The sequence below is a fragment of the Amblyomma maculatum genome, chromosome 3 (genome assembly GCF_055883805.1).
Source record: "Amblyomma maculatum isolate TAMU_Amacu chromosome 3, ASM5588380v1, whole genome shotgun sequence".
NCBI lineage: Eukaryota > Metazoa > Arthropoda > Arachnida > Ixodida > Ixodidae > Amblyomma > Amblyomma maculatum.
This window is the reverse complement of record NC_139346.1, coordinates 113749791-113768963: the sequence shown is the minus strand read 5'-3', so window position 1 is coordinate 113768963 and position 19173 is coordinate 113749791. Positions and strand designations below refer to the sequence as shown.

Sequence of the window (19173 nt, the reverse complement as noted above, 5' to 3'; positions counted from 1 at the left end):
AATGATGCTACGCTTGCGTGTTTCCAATCATGGACAAACGTTTACAGGATGTGGATTCACCAGATATATTCGATCGTTTCTGCGTTTACTATCCAAACGTGTTTGTTCAAGCGACTCACACGTTCTGTTGCGTTCTTTGCATTTGAGTACCTTGCGTTTCTTGACTGCGCAGGATTTTTTTCGCGGACACGCATCTATTAAACATTTGCTTGTCAGATCAGATGTGTGCTCGAGCGTGCGCGTATGCTTGTACTCGTATGCGTATAAATAGGCCATGGAACGAAATCCCGAGCGCGAGAGTTGTGCGCGAGATGTGTTCGAGATCTGTGCATGGATATATCTGTGCATCGGATCTGTGCATTGATGTGTCAATCACTTTCAATCATCCTGATTGGACGAGATGAGAAAAACAAATCGTCTCCACCGGGAATCGAATTCCTAGCCTAGTTAACGCTTTAACCAACTGCGCTAAACCCTGGATCGCGAAACTAGCACCATACGTAATTCTCATTGTCTACCGTGAGGATAGCGACGAGAATGACGCTGCAATTAGTGATAATGACAATGATGACAGAATCAATGGTAATGACGTTGCGTTTAGTTGATAACAGTAATGATACGTAATGCACCGTATGCAGTAGCATTAATCTCGCCTTCGCTAATTTCTGCAGTGTAGATTCCACGTGCTGTCAGAATTTTTTCAACACTTGGCTAAAGTTTGGAACACTATCTGTGTTAGCTACGTCCACGCGTGATCGACATCCGGGCCTCTAGTCTGCAGGAATTGTCGCGAAGATATATGCAGAATTTTACATAACAATTAATCGTGCCTAAAGTCGTAAATAAAAGAGTTCTCTACCAAAATTGTCAAGTATAATCGCAGGTCATCCACAACAATTAGCGAATCACAAAAATGTATTCAAAAAAATATATTCTACATTATCCGTGATGGGCACTTCTGTTCATTTTGTCTGGTCAGCTCAGTCAAACAATTTTAGGACAATCTATACATTAATCCCAATAAACATTATATATATGGTGGCCCAAATTGCGTATGACTTATGAATATCTTCTACAGTTGAACGTAAACTGACGTCCGGGCCAGCGAAAAATTTAGTTGCGACGAAATTCGCCCCAACACACTGTCATATTGAGATGCAAGCATTAGAAATGTCTCTGTCAGTCAGAGCTGCTTGTACTGTTTTTTTAGCGCCGCCGCAGCCTGAAATGTGCAAAGGTGGCCAGCCATCAAAGCTCGTTAGACAATATCGACCACTAGAAACCATGATATATACAATGTTGGGATGCCATCAAAGCTGATGGGACAATATTGACCAATATATGTCAAGATATATGCAATGTTGACAAGCCAATCATATTGGCAGAACATTATTGCCCAACCTATGCCATTAGGGTGCAATGCTGGCTAGCCATCACAGTCCATCGAACAATATTGAACAATATAATGCATATGTATACATTGTTGGCAGGCCGCCATGACAGGCGGGTCACTATTGACCAATATATGCCATGATTTATTTATTGCTGAGAAGACAACCATAATAGCCGGACAATATTAACCTATTTATGCCATTATATGTGCAATGCTGGCCAGCCATCAGACCTCATTAGGCAATATTGATCGCTGTAATCCAAGATATATACAATGTTAGGATGCCACCAAAGCTGGTGGGGCAATATTGACCAATGTATGCCAAGATATATTCAATGTTGACGAGGCAACCATAATGGCCGGACAATATTAACCAAGCTATGCCATGATATGTGCAATGCTGGTCAGCCATCAAGGCTCATTAGACAATATCGACCACTAGAAACCAAGATATTACAATGTTAGAAAGCCGCCAAAGTTGGTTGGACAATATTGACCACTGTATGCCTAGATATATTCAATATTGAGAAGCCGTTGTTATTGACCGGACAATATTTACCAGGTTATACCATGGTGTGGAAGATATTGGCAAACAATTGCAGCTGGTTGGCCAATAATGACCAGGCTGCCTCATTGTGTATACAATAATGGCAAACTGTTCAATATGAATGGGCATTATTGACCGCTCTTAGTCGGTTGAATGCCAATAACGGATATGGGTGAAGTTCACTGGGCCAATAATGATTATGGTATAGCGTGGCTGCACATTATTGGTAGCTCAATGGCACCATTGGGCCACTAGTGGGCCAGTAATCCCCAATCAATCCCCATTATTGGGCCGATGAAATGTGCTGCCTGGGATTAGGCCTGCTGTGCTACGAGCGAAGTTTTGTGAATAGACAGGGCTGTGTTCGCTTAGACATGCTATAGAAGAAACAAAGGTAAGAATGTGGCAATAAATAAAATAGTTATTTATGTTAAAACAAAAAACACGCTGTGTGGCAATATTCTCACGAAAACAAAAAACATAGGCTAAATCCCTTAGAACGTTTTGTAGGGAGGGGATCAGCACAGCGAAGTCTATTGAAGCATACTTGAAGGAACCTACTGATGCAATGCAGCCGGGCAATCCTGCCTTCATGATCAGTGTACGCACTCAACCTCTGGCCTGTTGTTTTTAGGCCGTGAAGAAACATTTACATCCAATTTCTGCTGTTAGTGAGATCCTTAGCAAGTATTTGTAGATAACTCCCAGCCAACATGACTATACAAGTAGTTTATTGGTCGTGATTACCCCTTCCAAAAAAGGAACAAAAACAGTTGTCACGTCACAAAGCAGATAATGGTGCGTCGCAAACTAGTCCGAAATCTCATGTTGCGCTCTTTTTATTTCGATATGATGAGGCCTGTGGTTTCAATGGCAAGCTCATCGACCAGCAAACTGTAATATATTGATGGAGTGATTAACCGTCGTACCTAAATGGCCGCCTTATGAAGACTATCTGCAAGGTCACATATAAGTCTCTTATCAGATTAGCGCTAATTTACAAATAAATCTCGTCCGTAGCTGCTTACGTTATGTGAAAGCATTTCCATTCACAGACTGTGGTCCACTTGCCGCACGAAAAGGATACCATTTTTGCCTTCGTGTCTTCTCCGAAGGCTCGATCGGCTAACTATATGCCCTCATGCCCGCTTCACGTCAGTACCACGACCCACTTCACAACGTTTGAAGATCAGTGATTACACTGTTCAGATGAAGCAACCGCGGCCTGCAAGGCCTACAGAAAGCATGGGTCACAGACGCCAGCGACGCCTCTATTTTTAGATGCCCCGTCAGATCACGCGCCAAACAAGTGCTCGCGGGACGCCGCGTTTCGCACTCTTGGCGCAGTGCGGTGCCGCCAGCTGACACCATCTCCGACCGGTCGGCCCAGCGCCAGTGCTGCGCGTGGGCTGTGCAGGTTACCGAATTCGTTTATTCTTCGCTTGTTTCAGCTTATTGAATACGAATACTGTGCATTATATTAGCAAGCAGGTGAATTCTATTACTGGCTTTATATAGCTATTTAATCACCTCTCCACAGTTCTGCTTTTTGTAGGAAATCTCTGTAATGCGCTTTTGCTTATTGTATTCCACTGAAGTCTGAACTTCATAAATGACAAAAACTATAGACTGAAATACAAGGAGGCGGATGCTATATATATTTCTGAACGTATGATAATCTAATAGACAACACAAGTAAAGAAAATAACGTACACGATGGGCGTTTTTTAGTTTGAGGACCATACGCGGCAACGGTTTTCTCGCATACATTTTTACTACAATGCTACAAGACATGCTGGCCATGTATGTGTCTGACGAACACTGAGATGGGGACATTCATCTACCCTTTGTGACATTCGCCTACAATTTATCTGTCCATTTGACCGCTGGATACTCTACATTTTATTTATTATTTGGTCGTCACCCGTTACTGCCCTTCGACACCTCCCTACCAGCGGCAGACACCACCAGTACTTACGCCAGTGATGACGTCGCCCGCGCACATGATGCCCGCCGGATAGCTTATGCCAGGCTCTCTGCATCCCAAGACTCCCAAAAGTTCCGGTACGAGAGTCGCCACCATGATGTCAACTACACTCCTGGATCACTCGTCTTGCTGTGGCTTCCGTGCCGTCACGTGGGTTTGTGTGGAAAACGTTTGCCACGTTAAAAAGGCCCTTACCGTGTTTTGCACCCCGTAACCGACGTCACTTACGAATTGTCATCTGTGTCGTCCACAGCACCAATCTCTAAAATAGTGCACGTGTACCGTATGAAGCACTATTATGCACGTTCTGCTTCGCTAATGTAGACCGCACCGGGACTGTGCTTTTCCCGACTTGGGGGGGGGGGGGGGGGGGTAATGTTAGCCGTATTCGCTGATCGTGCTCAGGATGATGAAGTGCGCCAGACTCCCAGAGGAAGACGACGCTGACGGTGGTGAAATCGGTGCTGTCATCAACGTTAGTTCTGTGGACAGCTTTATGACTGTGGATCTTCCGCGGAACAATATTTTGCTAAATATGCAACAAAATTTCTGAATGACATTGGTGTACTTTCTTCTACTTAACATGCTTTTTGGAAAGGTTTGTTTACTGTGACTCAACTAAACATTGTTGTTCGCAGCTTCGAAGCAGTTCTTCACTACTCAGGGCAGGTTGATGCCATCTTTTTAGGTTTTCAAAAAACTTTTCATGTTGTAACTAATGCTACACTAACATACAAGCTTGAGCTAATTTGCCATCCTAAATTTTCACTACGCGGGTTCCTTCATATCTAATCGAGCATGCACAGTTTGTCAACATTGATAGTTGTCATTCGAATTCATTATCAGTTACTTCAGGCGTTCCAAAAGGACGCGTACTAGGCCTATTGTTATTCTTAACATACACAAAGGGTATCACTACTGTTATATCAGAAACGGTTGAAACTAGGCTCTTTGCCGACTATCGCATCTTGTTCAATGAGATGAACATCCATACAGACCTAATTCTTCCTAATTCTAGCCTTCAGAAAACTGACACATGTTGCAGAAATTGGGATAAGAACCTAATGCCCAAAAATTGTTTTTATGAAGATTGCCAACAAACAATTGTAGGCTCATTTTCATATGCCCTTCCATCAAACCCTCTTGAAGAGATAAAAGAACCTAAATACCTTGGTCTTACCATAACTAACAATTTAAGTTAGAACAGTCATATTTGTAGTACATGCTGATCTTCCTTTAGAAAACTTGGTCTCCTTCGCCACATAATTAAGAACGTTCTTGCCAGAGTAAGCAATTAGCATACTGCAGTTTCATTCGAACTAAGCCTAAATATGCCTGCCTTGTCTGGGACCCTCCCACTAAGGAGAATATTAAGGCATTAAAGAACAGTGAGCAGAGAGCCATGAGCTTCATATTTTCAAAACACCGCACCTATGACGCTTCTATCATTTATTAAAAGAAAATTACCTCCAACAGCGGCAAAGACGAAATAAAATGTAGAGATTGAAATTTCTACTTCTTCTGACAAGTAACAATTTAATAATTACAATCGGTTCATCTTTACAAATAATGGCCGTTCTCATTCTTCTACTCTCAATAAATTAATGACCGAAAATATTATACAAGTTCTTCAATGAATCTAACATCGAAATTATCTCAGGGAACAACACGTCCTGCAACTGGGCAACGCATTCATTCTAGCCTGAAATACCCCAACGGTCATCTACCGAACGCTTACTCAAACTTGAAGAACCGCATGAAACTCATCGCCTGCACATTTTGTCCGCTAAAGGCCGATTCACACGACGGACGGTCGGTTCGCGGACCGCGTATGACGTGTTCACTCGTCACTAAAAACTGGTCGTTGATCCGACGCCATCAATACGACTCCGTGGGCCAAGACAGAAAGAAGCTTTTGTCCCCGCGCACATCAGGCTAAGTGGCCGCCTCTGTCAACTTCGCCCCTCCGCAATATCCTATCCCCCCAAAATTCAACTATACTCCGTTGCAGAAGCTGTTTGCAGCACTGGGAAAGCAGGGGCGCCTTGGCTCAAGTCAGGATGATGCACACTGTGTATGCTCATACGCGCTTCTCTCACCTCCAGTTAAGGGGGGTGACAGTAGGAGCTCAATTATCTATTCTAGTCTGCCGGGGTGACCTGCATGCAAGAAGACAATTATAGCGCGCGTAATCCTGAATGAGGCACAACGACGGTGCATCACACGATTCACATGACGGTCCGTCGTGTGAATCGGCCTTAACCAGTCTGGCCCAATGGAAGACGTGTCTTTCAAGCTCTTAATATTAATGCTCCCTACAAGTCCCAAAACGCAAAGCTTTCTCAAAGGATATCCGCCAAGCAACTACCGTCAAACTCCTCCCTAAGCACAAGCATGAAATCCCCAAGTCCGCCAACAGGCAACAGCCACCAACCTCTCTCTATGAAAGGGACAGCCAATCGAATACTGTATACGTAGACGCTGGAGGCACTGTTAACAGTCACATGATCATTACTGACACAGCCTAAACTGTGCTCTTCGAACCATTGAACGGACTGTTGCGTAAGGAACAACCATTGATCTGGCAGCTGCCATCAAGGCATAAGCTACCATCAGGCCAGATTTAGGCGCGGCCAACCGAAATTATCTTAGCGGCGCACTGGTGCCGCGAGCCATCGGAACCTCCTCGCTACTCTCCACAGATAATCGGTTTGAGCAGGATTTAGGAACACGAGTCGACGCCCGGCAATGAAAGGGTCCCTCAAGACGGTTCCGCGCTGATTCCCTGAGCCTCCCCTCTTTCGGATCACACGTATGCCTTCCCGACACTTATATACACAGAAGTGCTTGAACACTACAGTCTATCTCATCGTATACTACCACCCGCTTCTCTCAGCTTGTCTACCCAACAGACAGCAACACCTTTCTTTCACTGTTTCTGTTTATCACTCATAGCCTTCCCTTTATTTTCCTGACTGCCTTCATTGTGGGGAGCATTAATATGTCTACCATATGCTATGGGGACATAAATTGGCTCCTCTTTCACTCCTGTCTCACCCCTAAATAGAAGAATGGGAGACCGCTCTTTACGGCCACTGACTGGCGCGCGAGCATGCAGTGGCCGGTACGCCGCATAGTTACTACAGCATTGGCAAAAGGGACTCCGAAATGAACACCCTACCCACTACCCGAATAAGCGATAAAGATGTTTATCTCGCTCTATTTCAGGCTGTTTTCACAAAATAAACATTTTTTTTAATATCTGAACATAGTGTCGCTCCTTACGTATGAATATGACAATATATTTATTCGCCATGACGTCGGCCATAGGAGGGCTCAGGATCCTCTGCCTTTGAAATGCTGTACTCTTGAAGATAAAAACACGCGTTTTCGACACAAGCCGCTACAAATGTGGAGGCGCGTGCGTAGAAATGAAAATCTGGGGCTGTAAAAAGGTCTATTTGCAGCTGTTATGGCCGACAAGCCACCATTTTATTTCACAACAGCTGCAACTGAGGCGCAGCTACTGTATGTGATTTCATGATAATATGACCAAATAAGAAGGATGCATAACATTGTTTTATTTGGCTCATTGAAGCTGCGATGGTTAAGATCCAGCTATGACAAGCAGAAGGTAAGTTGCTCAGTCACAAAATATTTTGGCGTTTTTCTGCCCCTCTTGCCTAGTGCCTCTTAAGATGTTCTGATGAATTATCATGCTTGACTTCAGGTCATCGATCGATGGACAGCCTGGAATAGAAAAATAGTTCTTTTAGGAGGATGAAATATTGGTACTTAATTCCCTTGGCGTGGCATCTCCATCAGAGTAAACCAGAGAGCTATGTGAGCGTGTATGTCTTTATACCTTTGATCTTATTTTGGCAAGCAGGCGTGAGTTTGTTGGGCATGCTTCTTGAATACACCAGAGAATATATTCTCTAAAAGGCGTTCCATAGGGGCACTGTATAGAATGTATGTATGTATGTATGTATGTATGTATGTATGTATGTATGTATGTATGTATGTATGTATGTATGTATGTATGTATGTATGTATGTATGTATGTATGTATGTATGTATGTATGTATGTATGTATGTATGTATGTATGTATGTATGTATGTATGTATGTATGTATGTATGTATGTATGTATGTATGTATGTATGTATGTATGTATGTATGTATGTATGTATGTATGTATGTATGTATGTATGTATGTATGTATGTATGTATGTATGTATGTATGTAGCCAGCCTTGCTAAGCACAAAGCTAGCGGAATTGATGGCATTCCAGCTGAGTTGCTTCAAAACCTCAACCATGACGCTGTTAACATTCTGCATATATTATGTCAGAAGATTTGGACAACCCTGCTGTGGCCACAGGATTGGAGGAGGTCAGTTTACATCCCCATTCCAAAGAAAGGCAGTGCCAAAGATTGTTCCAACTACCGCACGATCGCGCTTATTTCGCATGCTAGCAAGGTGATGTTGAAAATCCTCCAAGGTAGGCTGCAGCAGTATGTGGATCGGGAGCTTCCAGACGTGCAAGCTGGGTTTCGAAAGGGCAGAGGAACTAGAGACCAAATTGCCAACCTTCGCTGGATCATGGAAAAAGCAAGAGAGTTCCAGAAACCCATCTACTTCTGCTTTATTGATTATGCGAAAGCGTTTGACTGCGTAGATCACAGCAGATTATGGCAAGCTGTCCAAGAGATGTGAGTTCCAATTCACCTCATCTGTCTCCTCAGGAACCTGTATGAAGGACAAGAGGCCACAGTCAGAACTGGGCATGGTCTTACTGATTGGTTTCCGATTGAGAAAGGGGTGAGGCAAGGCTGCATACTGTCGCCCTGCCTATTTAACCTATATGCAGAGTGCATCATGAGGAAGGCCGGTCTGGACAAGTCTTCAGCTGGAGTGAAGATCGCTGGAAAACGTATCAACAACCTTAGATATGCGGGTGATACCACTTTAATGGCAGAAAGTGAAGTGGAACTCAAGAGACTTGTGATGCTCGTACAAGAAGAGAGTGAGAAGTTTGGGCTTAAATTGAACAATAAAAAGACAAAGATCATGGCGTCTTGCCCTATCAAGTCCTGGAGCATCAATGGACAAGAAGTGGAAGCTGTGACAGATTTTCTCTTCTTGGGCTCCAAGATTACCTCGGAAGAAGACTGCAGCCATGAAATTAGGAGACGCCTGCTTCTGGGAAAGAGAGCAATGGTTAGCCTTGACCGCCTAGTAAAGAGCAGAGACATTAGTCTGCCAACCAAGATCGGTATAACTCGTGCTATGGTCTTTCCAGTTGTGATGTATGGATGCGAGAGTTGGACTGTGAAAAAGGCGGACCACCGAACAATTCACGCTTTTAATTGTGGTACTGGCGGAGACTTTCGAGAGTTCCCTGGACTGTCAGAAGATCCAGTCAGTCGATATTGTCGACCTTAAACCCTGACTGCTCATTGGAGGGTCAAATTCTAAAGTTAAAGCTCAGCTACTTTGGTCATCTGACGAGAAGAGAGGAGTCGCTGGAGAAAGATTTGATATTGGGAAAGGTTGAGGGTCGTCGGAGAAGGGGTAGGCAACGAACGCGATGTAAGATGGCATCCTCGAGGCACTGCAGATGAAGTTATGTGATGTTAGGAAGATAGTGAGACCGGAAAGCATGGCGTGACATGGTCCATAGGGTCACGAGGAGTCGGACACGACTGAACGACTGAACTGAACTGATGTATGTATGTATGTATGTATGTATGTATGTATGTATGTATGTATGTATGTATGTATGTATGTATGTATGTATGTATGTATGTATGTATGTATGTATGTATGTATGTATGTATGTATGTATGTATGTATGTATGTATGTATGTATGTATGTATGTATGTATGTATGTATGTATGTATGTATGTATGTATATATGTATGTATGTATGTATGTATGTATGTATGTATAAGAGAGGGCACATGTGATTTTTGATCGAAATCACTTGCAGTGCAGCTGTGAGGGTTGTGGCATACCAATTCGCTTCCCAGTGAGTATTCATCTGCCAGTCAAGCTGGAGACTAGTTTTCGGTAGTGATGCGAACCAACAACATAGGTATTTTGAAGTGTAGCGGATAATATTGATGTGCATGTGTCTATCGAAAAAGGAGAAAGAAAAATACTCATCAGCGCAGAGTCGTAAGCTACAAAACAGCGCGAAAATTTACACGTAATATAATGGCCTGTTAAACCAAACACTATGAAGTGTCAGCATGTCTTAGAATAGCGTGTCTAGCTTGAGATCCAGTTGTCTCAGAGGATTCAGCTTTGAGGCATAAGTACAACACGATTTCGCAGTTCATGTCAATTCTCCCATGCAACATGTTTTTGCGACTTTATGCTGGGCTTTGCCCACGTACTGCGCAGACATCTCACATTCCACCTACCACGTGCACGAGGCATGCTCATGGTTCTTCACTCTTAACGCAGGCACCGGATTCTGTGGATAACAGGGCCTCTAACGCTGTCTTGCAATGTACCGTCTTTGCCAAAAGTAACCAGGCTGCATGTTTTGCTTCTTGCTTATATTCTAAAGCCAACATGGATCCCCAACGTAACAACTTGTTAAGAAGTGAGGACAGGATCTCGCTTTTAGTTTCCATACATTTAATACTTCATAAGTTGCATGAAGTCTCTACTATCCAACTCAGAAGGAAAGCACGCAGCCTGGTTACTTTTGGAAAAGACGGTACCTCTAGATACAAGTAAACGCTGTAAAAGCTTTGTGCTCACATTTGATCAAGTGAATGCCACAGGCCATCGGAGCGCTTTCTGTAGCCGTGGATATGCTTTTCATATGGTTTCTGAATGTTCTTTATGCCGTTTCTGACGTATATCTCTAAAGCGAGAAATAATTGAGATCACTGGATTTCCACATAAGGTGCCAACCATTCTACCGCGCAACGATTCAACACAATCATGAAAAATATCATTTTGCACTAACAAGGACAAATGCACAATCACATGCATAATAGCATTCTTTATGAAGCCCATGATAAGTTTTTGGGTGATTTAAACAGTCGACAATGAAAACGATGTGCAACACATATGCAAAATGGCACGCTGAGACCAATTTCGGACCCACCGCCTAACATTTGGGCACAGCATATAATCATAGCCGCCACCGTCTGATGAATGTTGAAGTGCAAGAGCATTAGCCAATGGGGTTTTAGTGTTTCGGGCAATTGAGATTACAGGCTAATTACAATCATGATTCAGTGTACGTTTGACGTTTGTTTGTTCCTTTTTGACATGAAGTCTTAAACATACGATTGTACCACTTTCTTCAAACACTGCAAGTATCGCTTTCGACACCATCTTATTCATCTTCAGTGTTAATGCCATCATCATCATCATCATCATCATCAACAGCAAACTTTTAAATTAGTGCAAGTGCCCTCTCCCGTAGAAAGATCTCCAGCTGGTCGAAATTATTCAAGAGCCCTCCAATACGGCGTCTCTATTTTTCATTGAGGTGACGACGGCACCCGATGAAGCACAGAATGCTAGAAGCTGACGCTTCACTGGGCACACTGCTGCGCTCAAGCGACGAAGGAAATCACCTACGTAGCAGGCCTGAGACGCATTCCCTCGTGCTAAATTTGCTGGATGTGCCCAGCTGGTCCTCTGTAGAAATCCAGCATCTAACGGTCGTCGTATCATGTTGCCGCCACCTCATTGAGTCGAAAATACAATTCATTGTGCAGGTCCTGCGAGCATTTCATGACCATCAACCGCACGCCGCAGATCCCGCCGGCGCTTCACCACTATTTATTGGCCTCTTGCTCAGCTCTAAATGCTTTCGTTTCGTTGAAGAGCGCAAGAAGTACGCCGTCTGCTCTTCCCCGAAGAATAGCACATTATATGGCGTCAAATCTACGTGGTAATGTCGAAAACAGAATGAATTTTCATACATTGCCATCACCGAGCTGGTTACGCTCACTGCAGAGGAAAATAAAATCTCTAGTACAGGGCTCCAATGAGCTGTGTCCTTTACACCTTGCTATTTCGTTATCGCCGAAAGCTACATCATCTCATCCGCCCATCTAATATTTTTCCACTCCTTGGTACCCTTAGGCAGCACTTGTTACTTCCTTCAAATTAATGGTCATTACCAATCTTCCAATTCTTTCTTGATGTCGGCGGCTGGTTATCATTAGCTTGTGCTTGTTCCTTCAAACAGTACACTCTTCTCCTGTCTCAGGAATGTACCCCTATTTTCTACAGTTCCTTACGTCGCTGCCTAAATATCAGTTTATTTTGAACTTCCTTGGTTAACGTCCACATTTCAGCCCATGTTCGGATGTCAATGGATACTAGTAAAATCCTTCGCGAGCTTAGTGTACCAGTGAAGTATGCTCGCATATTCTCATTCTAGCTACCTCGCTCTCGACTTCCGGATCCGTGATTGCTACCGTCTTTAGCGCATATAAGCTTCTGGCATTTCTAGTACCTTCTACCTACCTAAACTGCGGTTCTGTTATGATCTTTGAACATATCTTTACTGACTTGCATTTTATTATTTACGCCAACCGTTCTGCTTTGCTTATGTACATTAGTGAATTTGAAAGTCCGTCTCTTAAATACTCAGCAATAAAGATCAGTGGATTGTTGATTACTAAGGTTTTCTCCACAGACCCTCATCGGTCTGTTCACGAGTCAGTTCTGCGAATACCTAAGCTGAACATGCAGAGAAAAGCTGAGGAGACATTATTTCTTGGTGTCTGAAAACACTACTTATAAAGAAAAATCGCTGTGATTCAGGAGCACTATGGTTACTGTATATTTGCGATTGATAGGTTGGAATAATTTTACATATTAATTTGTTTAACTCTAATTCTATAATGCATGCCTTACTGCTGAGATTTCGACCGACGAGAATGCTTCGTCATATTCTGGGGATGCTGCACATGAAGGTTATGTATATTATTAGCATTTTTGTGATCTGTTTGATAGCATGGATTTGGGTTGTTGTTAGGTAGCCTTTAGGCCAGCCTGCCTGATTTTTTGGGGGATTGAAGTCTAACGTTGCCTTAATTCTATTTGCGATTGCTGTGAGCCTGACCCCCATCGGGTAAAAAGAAAGGCGGAACTGAATCACTCAGATTACCTAAGAACGCAGTAAGTTAGGAAACTCAATGCAGAATTAAAGTACGGAGGCGCGCCATGAGCAAGCATTAGCACCACATATATCGTATCGTCCTCCGATACGAGCAGCAGATGTAGCAATTATTCACCCGACCGCTCCATACGCGGCCAATGCGCTTAGAGCCAATCCCACCCGACATCATCCCATCCCCCAACGTCACCCCCAATCCATTATTGCGCGGCAGAAAAGTATAAGGAATTACCTCTCCTCCAATGGAACTGTCGCACTTCCAGAGCAAGGGCGGTATACTTCAACTTTTCTTCTGCACCCTGAATCAGATGCCCAAAATCCTTGTCGTACAGAACGCCAATACACCCGCCTAATTCTCGAGGCATGTCAGTTTTCATCCTGACATTGCCCTGGCCATGCGAGCACCAGGATTTTACACAGCTCGCTGATTTCGAATGGGGGACGTAAGATTGCACGTGCCTTGTGTAATCATTGCGGTTATACATTGCCCACAATGACATTCATTTTTTAGCCAGTATAGGGGATCCGTCTACCAGCGTCTTCACTGCAGACGCTAATGCGAGATCTACATCGATTCGTAGGGAAGCTGCCACTGATCGTTGAATATGACTTTAAATATGCAATAGGGCTATAGAACTGCCTCAGGCTAGAGGCAACACTCCTGATCCTTGGTACAAGAACTCTGTCTCTATCTGTACAATCATGTTCACACTTCAACTGGAATAGACAACAGCATTTGCATGGAAATGAGTCTAGATGTGACACTCAGCCACTCTCTCATGAATATCACCTGGAACAGGATACACTGCACAGTAGGCACCGACCACTATATAATTTCTCACTGTCCAGTTTACTCCGCCTCGCAGCAAGTTCCTTACATACGAGCTAACTAATCGGGATGGCATCCGGAGACTGGGAATGAACAAGGCAGCTTACATTGCCACAGACATCGACCAGGCGGTGGCCTCACTAATTACCAGTGTCTGCACGCACGCTGAACACCGCGAAACAATACAAGACGATGTTACATTAGAGTTTAGACTCTGCCAATTCTGGGAGGCTTATCACATTATCCTGGAACGCTGTAAAAAGCATTAACCACACTCTGAAACGCTGACTAATCACACCGCACGCACAGCTCACACAACATACATAGGGGCCCTGCAAGTTCAACTGTGGGCAAGTTTGGGAGGTCACTGCAGGAAATTGTTCCACCAAGCAAGCCTGGCAATTCTTACGGCTTCTCGTCATCCCTACACATATCTAAACCACTGCGGAATACGTCACTGGACTCATACACATGTAAATAAATTAAGAAGTCCTCCTTAACAACGTCAACCAAAGGCATACAGTGTTCGGCACACGTGACCTCCACTTCGGTGTCAAGGTTACGGAAGTCCAGGTCAGAGCAGCCCTTCTTGCGCTGCATGCATCCTGCGCTCCGGGTGTTGAATAAAATTTCAAGGGAGCATTTGATATCTTGCCTGCCCCAAGGCAAAGCCATTTTGCCGCCCTGCGGTGATTGTTAGAACGCCCCTGTGTCTATAGAAAGAGGAAGAGAGCGAGTCTCTCAAGAGAGACAGAAAATGCGCTCTCACTATCTCTCTCCTTCTCTTACTTTCTCTCTAGGGAGAATGAAGCAGACGATTGGGATAAGAGAGGGAGGAAGGGGAGCGGCAGGAAAAGAAGGTATAGTTAAAGGGCGAGAAGGGGAGTGGTAGGGAGAGTGGGGAGAGTTATAGGGCAAGAAGGGATAAGAGTGAGGAGAAGATGGAAAGTGGGTAAAGAGAAAGGGACAGTCTCGCTTTCTCTCCCTCTTTGAAGATCTCTCTTTGTTTCTTCCAGTGATAGATAGCATATCGTCTCTCTTTTCAGCATTGACGATCTTTATCATTTAAACTATCGGTGGCTATGTATCACATAGCAACATGGAATGTAAGATCTATGACGCAAGGTAAACTGGATATCGTCAAGCGAGAAATGGACAGATTGAACATTGATATCTTGGGTATCAGCGAGCTCAAGTGGATCGGAATGGGAGAATTTAACTCCGGCGACCATTATGTCTTTTATTGTGGGCACGAATCCAAGAGAAGGAATGGGGTCGCTCTCATAGTAAACAGAAGAATGGGCAAAGCAGTGCTAGGGTACAACCCCAAAAACGACCGAATGATTTCACTTCGGATCCAAGGTCACCCTTTAAACATAACAGTTATCCAAGTCTATGCACCGACCACTACTGCTGAAGAAGCGGACGTTGAGAGATTTTATGCGGACCTACAATGCCTTTTAGACCGCACTCCATCATCAGACGTCGTTTTTCTCATAGGAGACTGGAATGCTAAGGTAGGGAGTGAAGAAATATCCGGAATTACAGGCAAGTTCGGTCTTGGTGAGCCAAACGAAGCTGGGCAGAGGCTAGTAGAGTTTTGTCAAGAAAACAACCTGACCATAGCGAGTACTCATTTTCAACAGCACAAGAGGCGCCTGTACACATGGACTTCACCGGACGCTCTATACATGAATCAGATCGATTATATTATTTGCCGACAGAGATGGAGAAGCGCTATACAAGCAGTAAAAACAAGGCATGGGGCCGATTGTGGCACCGATCATCAGCTTCTTGTTGCCAAGATTAAGCTTCGATTGAGAAAAACGCAGAAAACTAGAAGGCCTTTCAGGTGTAATCTGGATCAAGTTCCATTAGAATATGCTGTGGAAGTGAGGAATCGATTTCAAGAATTTGATCTAGAAGACAAAGAGCCCGAAGAGATGTGGACTGATGTTCGTGATATAATACAAGAAGTTGCTACTAAGGTAGTTCCAAAGCAAAAGAAATGCAAGAAAGCAAAATGGTTATCTGAAGAGGCTTTGCAAATAGCTGAGGAAAGGAGGATGGCGAAAGTTATGGGGGAAAGAGAAAGATACAAGGTTCTCAATGCGGATTTTCAGAAAATAGCAAGGAGAGATAAGAATGCCCTCCTGAACATACAGTGCCAAGCAGTTGAGGACAACAGCCAATTAAGGAACACAAGAGCTCTGTATAAGACAATCAAAGATATCAAAGGAAGCTTCTGTGCTAAGATGGGCGTGATAAAGGACAAACGAGGCAAAGACCTCACTGAAGCCGCAGAGATAAAGAAGAGGTGGCAGGAATACACAGAACTGTACAAGAAGGACCCGAATGTGCAAACCCAACATAAGACGGTTGTGGTCACTGATCTCGAGCCGGGCATCCTGAAGAGTGAAGTTGAATGGGCCTTAGCCAGCCTTGCTAAGAACAAAGCTAGCGGAATTGATACAATTCCAGCTGAGTTGCTTCAAAACCTCAACCATGACGCTGTTAACATTCTGCATACATTATGTCAGAAGATTTGGACAACCCTGCAGTGGCCACAGGATTGGAGGAGGTCAGTTTGCATCCCCATTTTGAAGAAAGGCAGTGCCAAAGATTGTTCCAACTACCGCACGATCGCGCTTATTTCGCATGCTAGCAAGGTGATGTTGAAAATCCTCCGAGGTAGGCTGCAGCAGTATGTGGATCGGGAGCTTCCGGACGTGCAAGCTGGGTTTCGCAAGGGCAGAGGAACTAGAGACAAAGTTGCCAACCTTCGCTGGATCATGGAAAAAGCAAGAGAGTTCCAGAAACCCACCTACTTCTGCTTTATTGACTATGCGAAAGCGTTTGACTGCGTAGATCACAGCAGATTGTGGCAAGCTCTCCAAGAGATGGGAGTTCCAATTCACCTCATCTGTCTCCTCAGGAACCTGTATGAAGGGCAAGAGGCCACAGTCAGAACTGGGCATGGTCTTACTGATTGGTTTCCGATTGAGAAAGGAGTGAGGCAAGGCTGCATACTGTCGCCCTGCCTATTTAACCTATATGCAGAGTGCATCATGAGGAAGGCCGCTCTGGACGAGTCTTCAGCTGGAGTGAAGATTGCTGGAAAACGTATCAACAACCTTAGATATGCGGATGATACCACTTTAATGGCAGAAAGTGAAGCGGAACTCAAGAGACTTCTGATGCGCGTACAAGAAGAGAGTGAGAAATTTGGGCTTAAATTGAACATTAAAAAGACAAAGATCATGGCGCCTTGCCCTATCAAGTCCTGGAGCATCAAGGGACAAGAAGTGGAAGCTGTGACAGATTTTCTCTTCTTGGGCTCCAAGATTACTTCGGAAGGAGACTGCAGCCATGAAATTAGGAGACGCCTGCTTCCGGGAAAGAGAGCAATGGTTAGCCTTGACCGCCTAGTAAAGAGCAGAGAGATTAGTCTGCCAACCAAGATCCGTATAACTCGCGCTATGGTCTTTCCAGTTGTGATGTATGGATGCGAGAGTTGGACTGTGAAAAAGGCTGACCGCCGAAGAATTGACGCGTTTGAATTGTGGTGCTGGCGAAGATTCTTGAGAGTTCCTTGGACTGCCAGAAGATCAAATCAGTCAATATTGTCGACCATAAACCCTGACTGCTCATTGGAGGGTCAAATTCTAAAGTTAAAGCTCAGCTACTTTGGTCATCTGATGAGAAGAGAGGAGTCGCTGGAGAAAGATTTGATGTTGGGAAAGGTTGAGGGTCGCCGGAGAAGGGGTAGGCAGCGAACGCGATGGTTAGATGGCATCCTCGAGGCACTGCAGATGAAATTATGTGATGTTAGGAAGATAGTGAGAGACCGGAAAGCGTGGCGTGACATGGTCAATAGGGTCACGAAGAGTCGGACACGACTGAACGACTGAACTGAACTGAACTGAATATATCCCAAACCCGCTGATATGTCAGTATCTTGCAGTGGTTAGGACGCTCGAGTGCTGTGGCCAGGAAGGCAGGATTAAATCCCGTCCGCGGCTATGTCTTTTCGATGGAGGGGAAGTGCCAGGCGCCCATGTGCTTTCCGATAGCAGTGCACTTTAAAGACATCCAAGTGGCTCAAATTTTCGGAGCCCTCCACTATGGTGTTTCTCACAGCCTGTGTCGCTTTTTGGTGTTTAACCCCCTAAACCAAATGCAATTTCACGCTTCCATATGTCGCGAAATTTCTGCGCACTTTCTTTAGTAGTTAATAATGAGCGTTTAGTTGATTTCTCCTTAAAATCCGAAATAATATGCTCCGCGTCCTGGATGCTCAATTGCTACCCCAGATTACAGGCTCCTTTACCAAATGCTGTGCGGCGGGCACCCTCCCCCATCCTGGAAGGAGCCAAAGTTGTATCCAAGCCAAACGTAGTGTTCAGCAGTCAATCTCCGACCCATCTCTCTATTTTCATGTCTCGGGAAACGTTCTGATGATGTCGTGCTGGCGAAACGCATTCTACATATAATGGGCAACCATCTATACCCCCCGCATGATGAGCTTTTGTCCCCGTTTGTGCGCCCAGGATGCTATGCTACAGCTCACCACCCACATCTTTAACCCGGCCATCCCGAGCCACACAAATGCCGTCCTTGCACTAGATATATCCGGGCCTTTGATCGCTTTGATAATCAAGTGGTCATGACGGCCCTCTCTCGTCCTAATATAGGAGAACATGCGTAACCTATGTCGGTGCTTTTCTTACGAACCGCACGGCTGAGGTTCACTTTGACCTACACGCATTACCTCATTACTCCATTGGAGGGGTCTGAACTCTTCAGGGCTCCATCTTTCCCTTTTCCTTTTCAGAAGGACAATACTTCACTTGCCCACAAACTCACTACAATGAAGCACCTGCGGCACACCCTCTATGCTGATGACTCAAGTTATGGACCAGTGATGACGACATAGAAGAGACACTGCAAACACTCGCCGCATTAACACAAGATGGCACCCAAAGCATTGGCCTATCGTGCTCCGCAGAGAAGTCCGAGCTTCTCATCCTCTGCCTCACCAGCCATAACCCTCTCATCGCCTCAAACCATTGCCTTGAACGATCGTTCCATTGCGGTGATGGAAACTCTCCCGATCCTGTCGCTTTATGTCCAAAATAATGGTATAAATAGCCTCACCATAAAGAAACACGACCAAGTGACAGCTGCGATTTTGCACCTCATCCGCAGAGTTCTATGTCCCCATAAATCATGAAAGAGTGGGATTAAGGTCGTC

The 19173-nt window shown here is 44.5% G+C and overlaps 1 protein-coding gene across 1 annotated transcript in view; it reads right to left on the bottom strand.

Annotated features, from left to right (window-relative positions):
- Window positions 1-7502: 7502 nt before the first annotated feature.
- LOC146195733 (2-Hydroxyacid oxidase 1-like) overlaps window positions 7503-19173 on the bottom strand; it is a 46796-nt gene continuing 35125 nt past the window's right edge. The window contains exon 8 of the mRNA XM_084596843.1: window positions 7503-7677. Within this exon, the coding sequence (XP_084452969.1) occupies window positions 7571-7677 (107 nt within the window). The 3' untranslated portion in view covers window positions 7503-7570. The remainder of the gene's footprint in view (window positions 7678-19173) is intronic.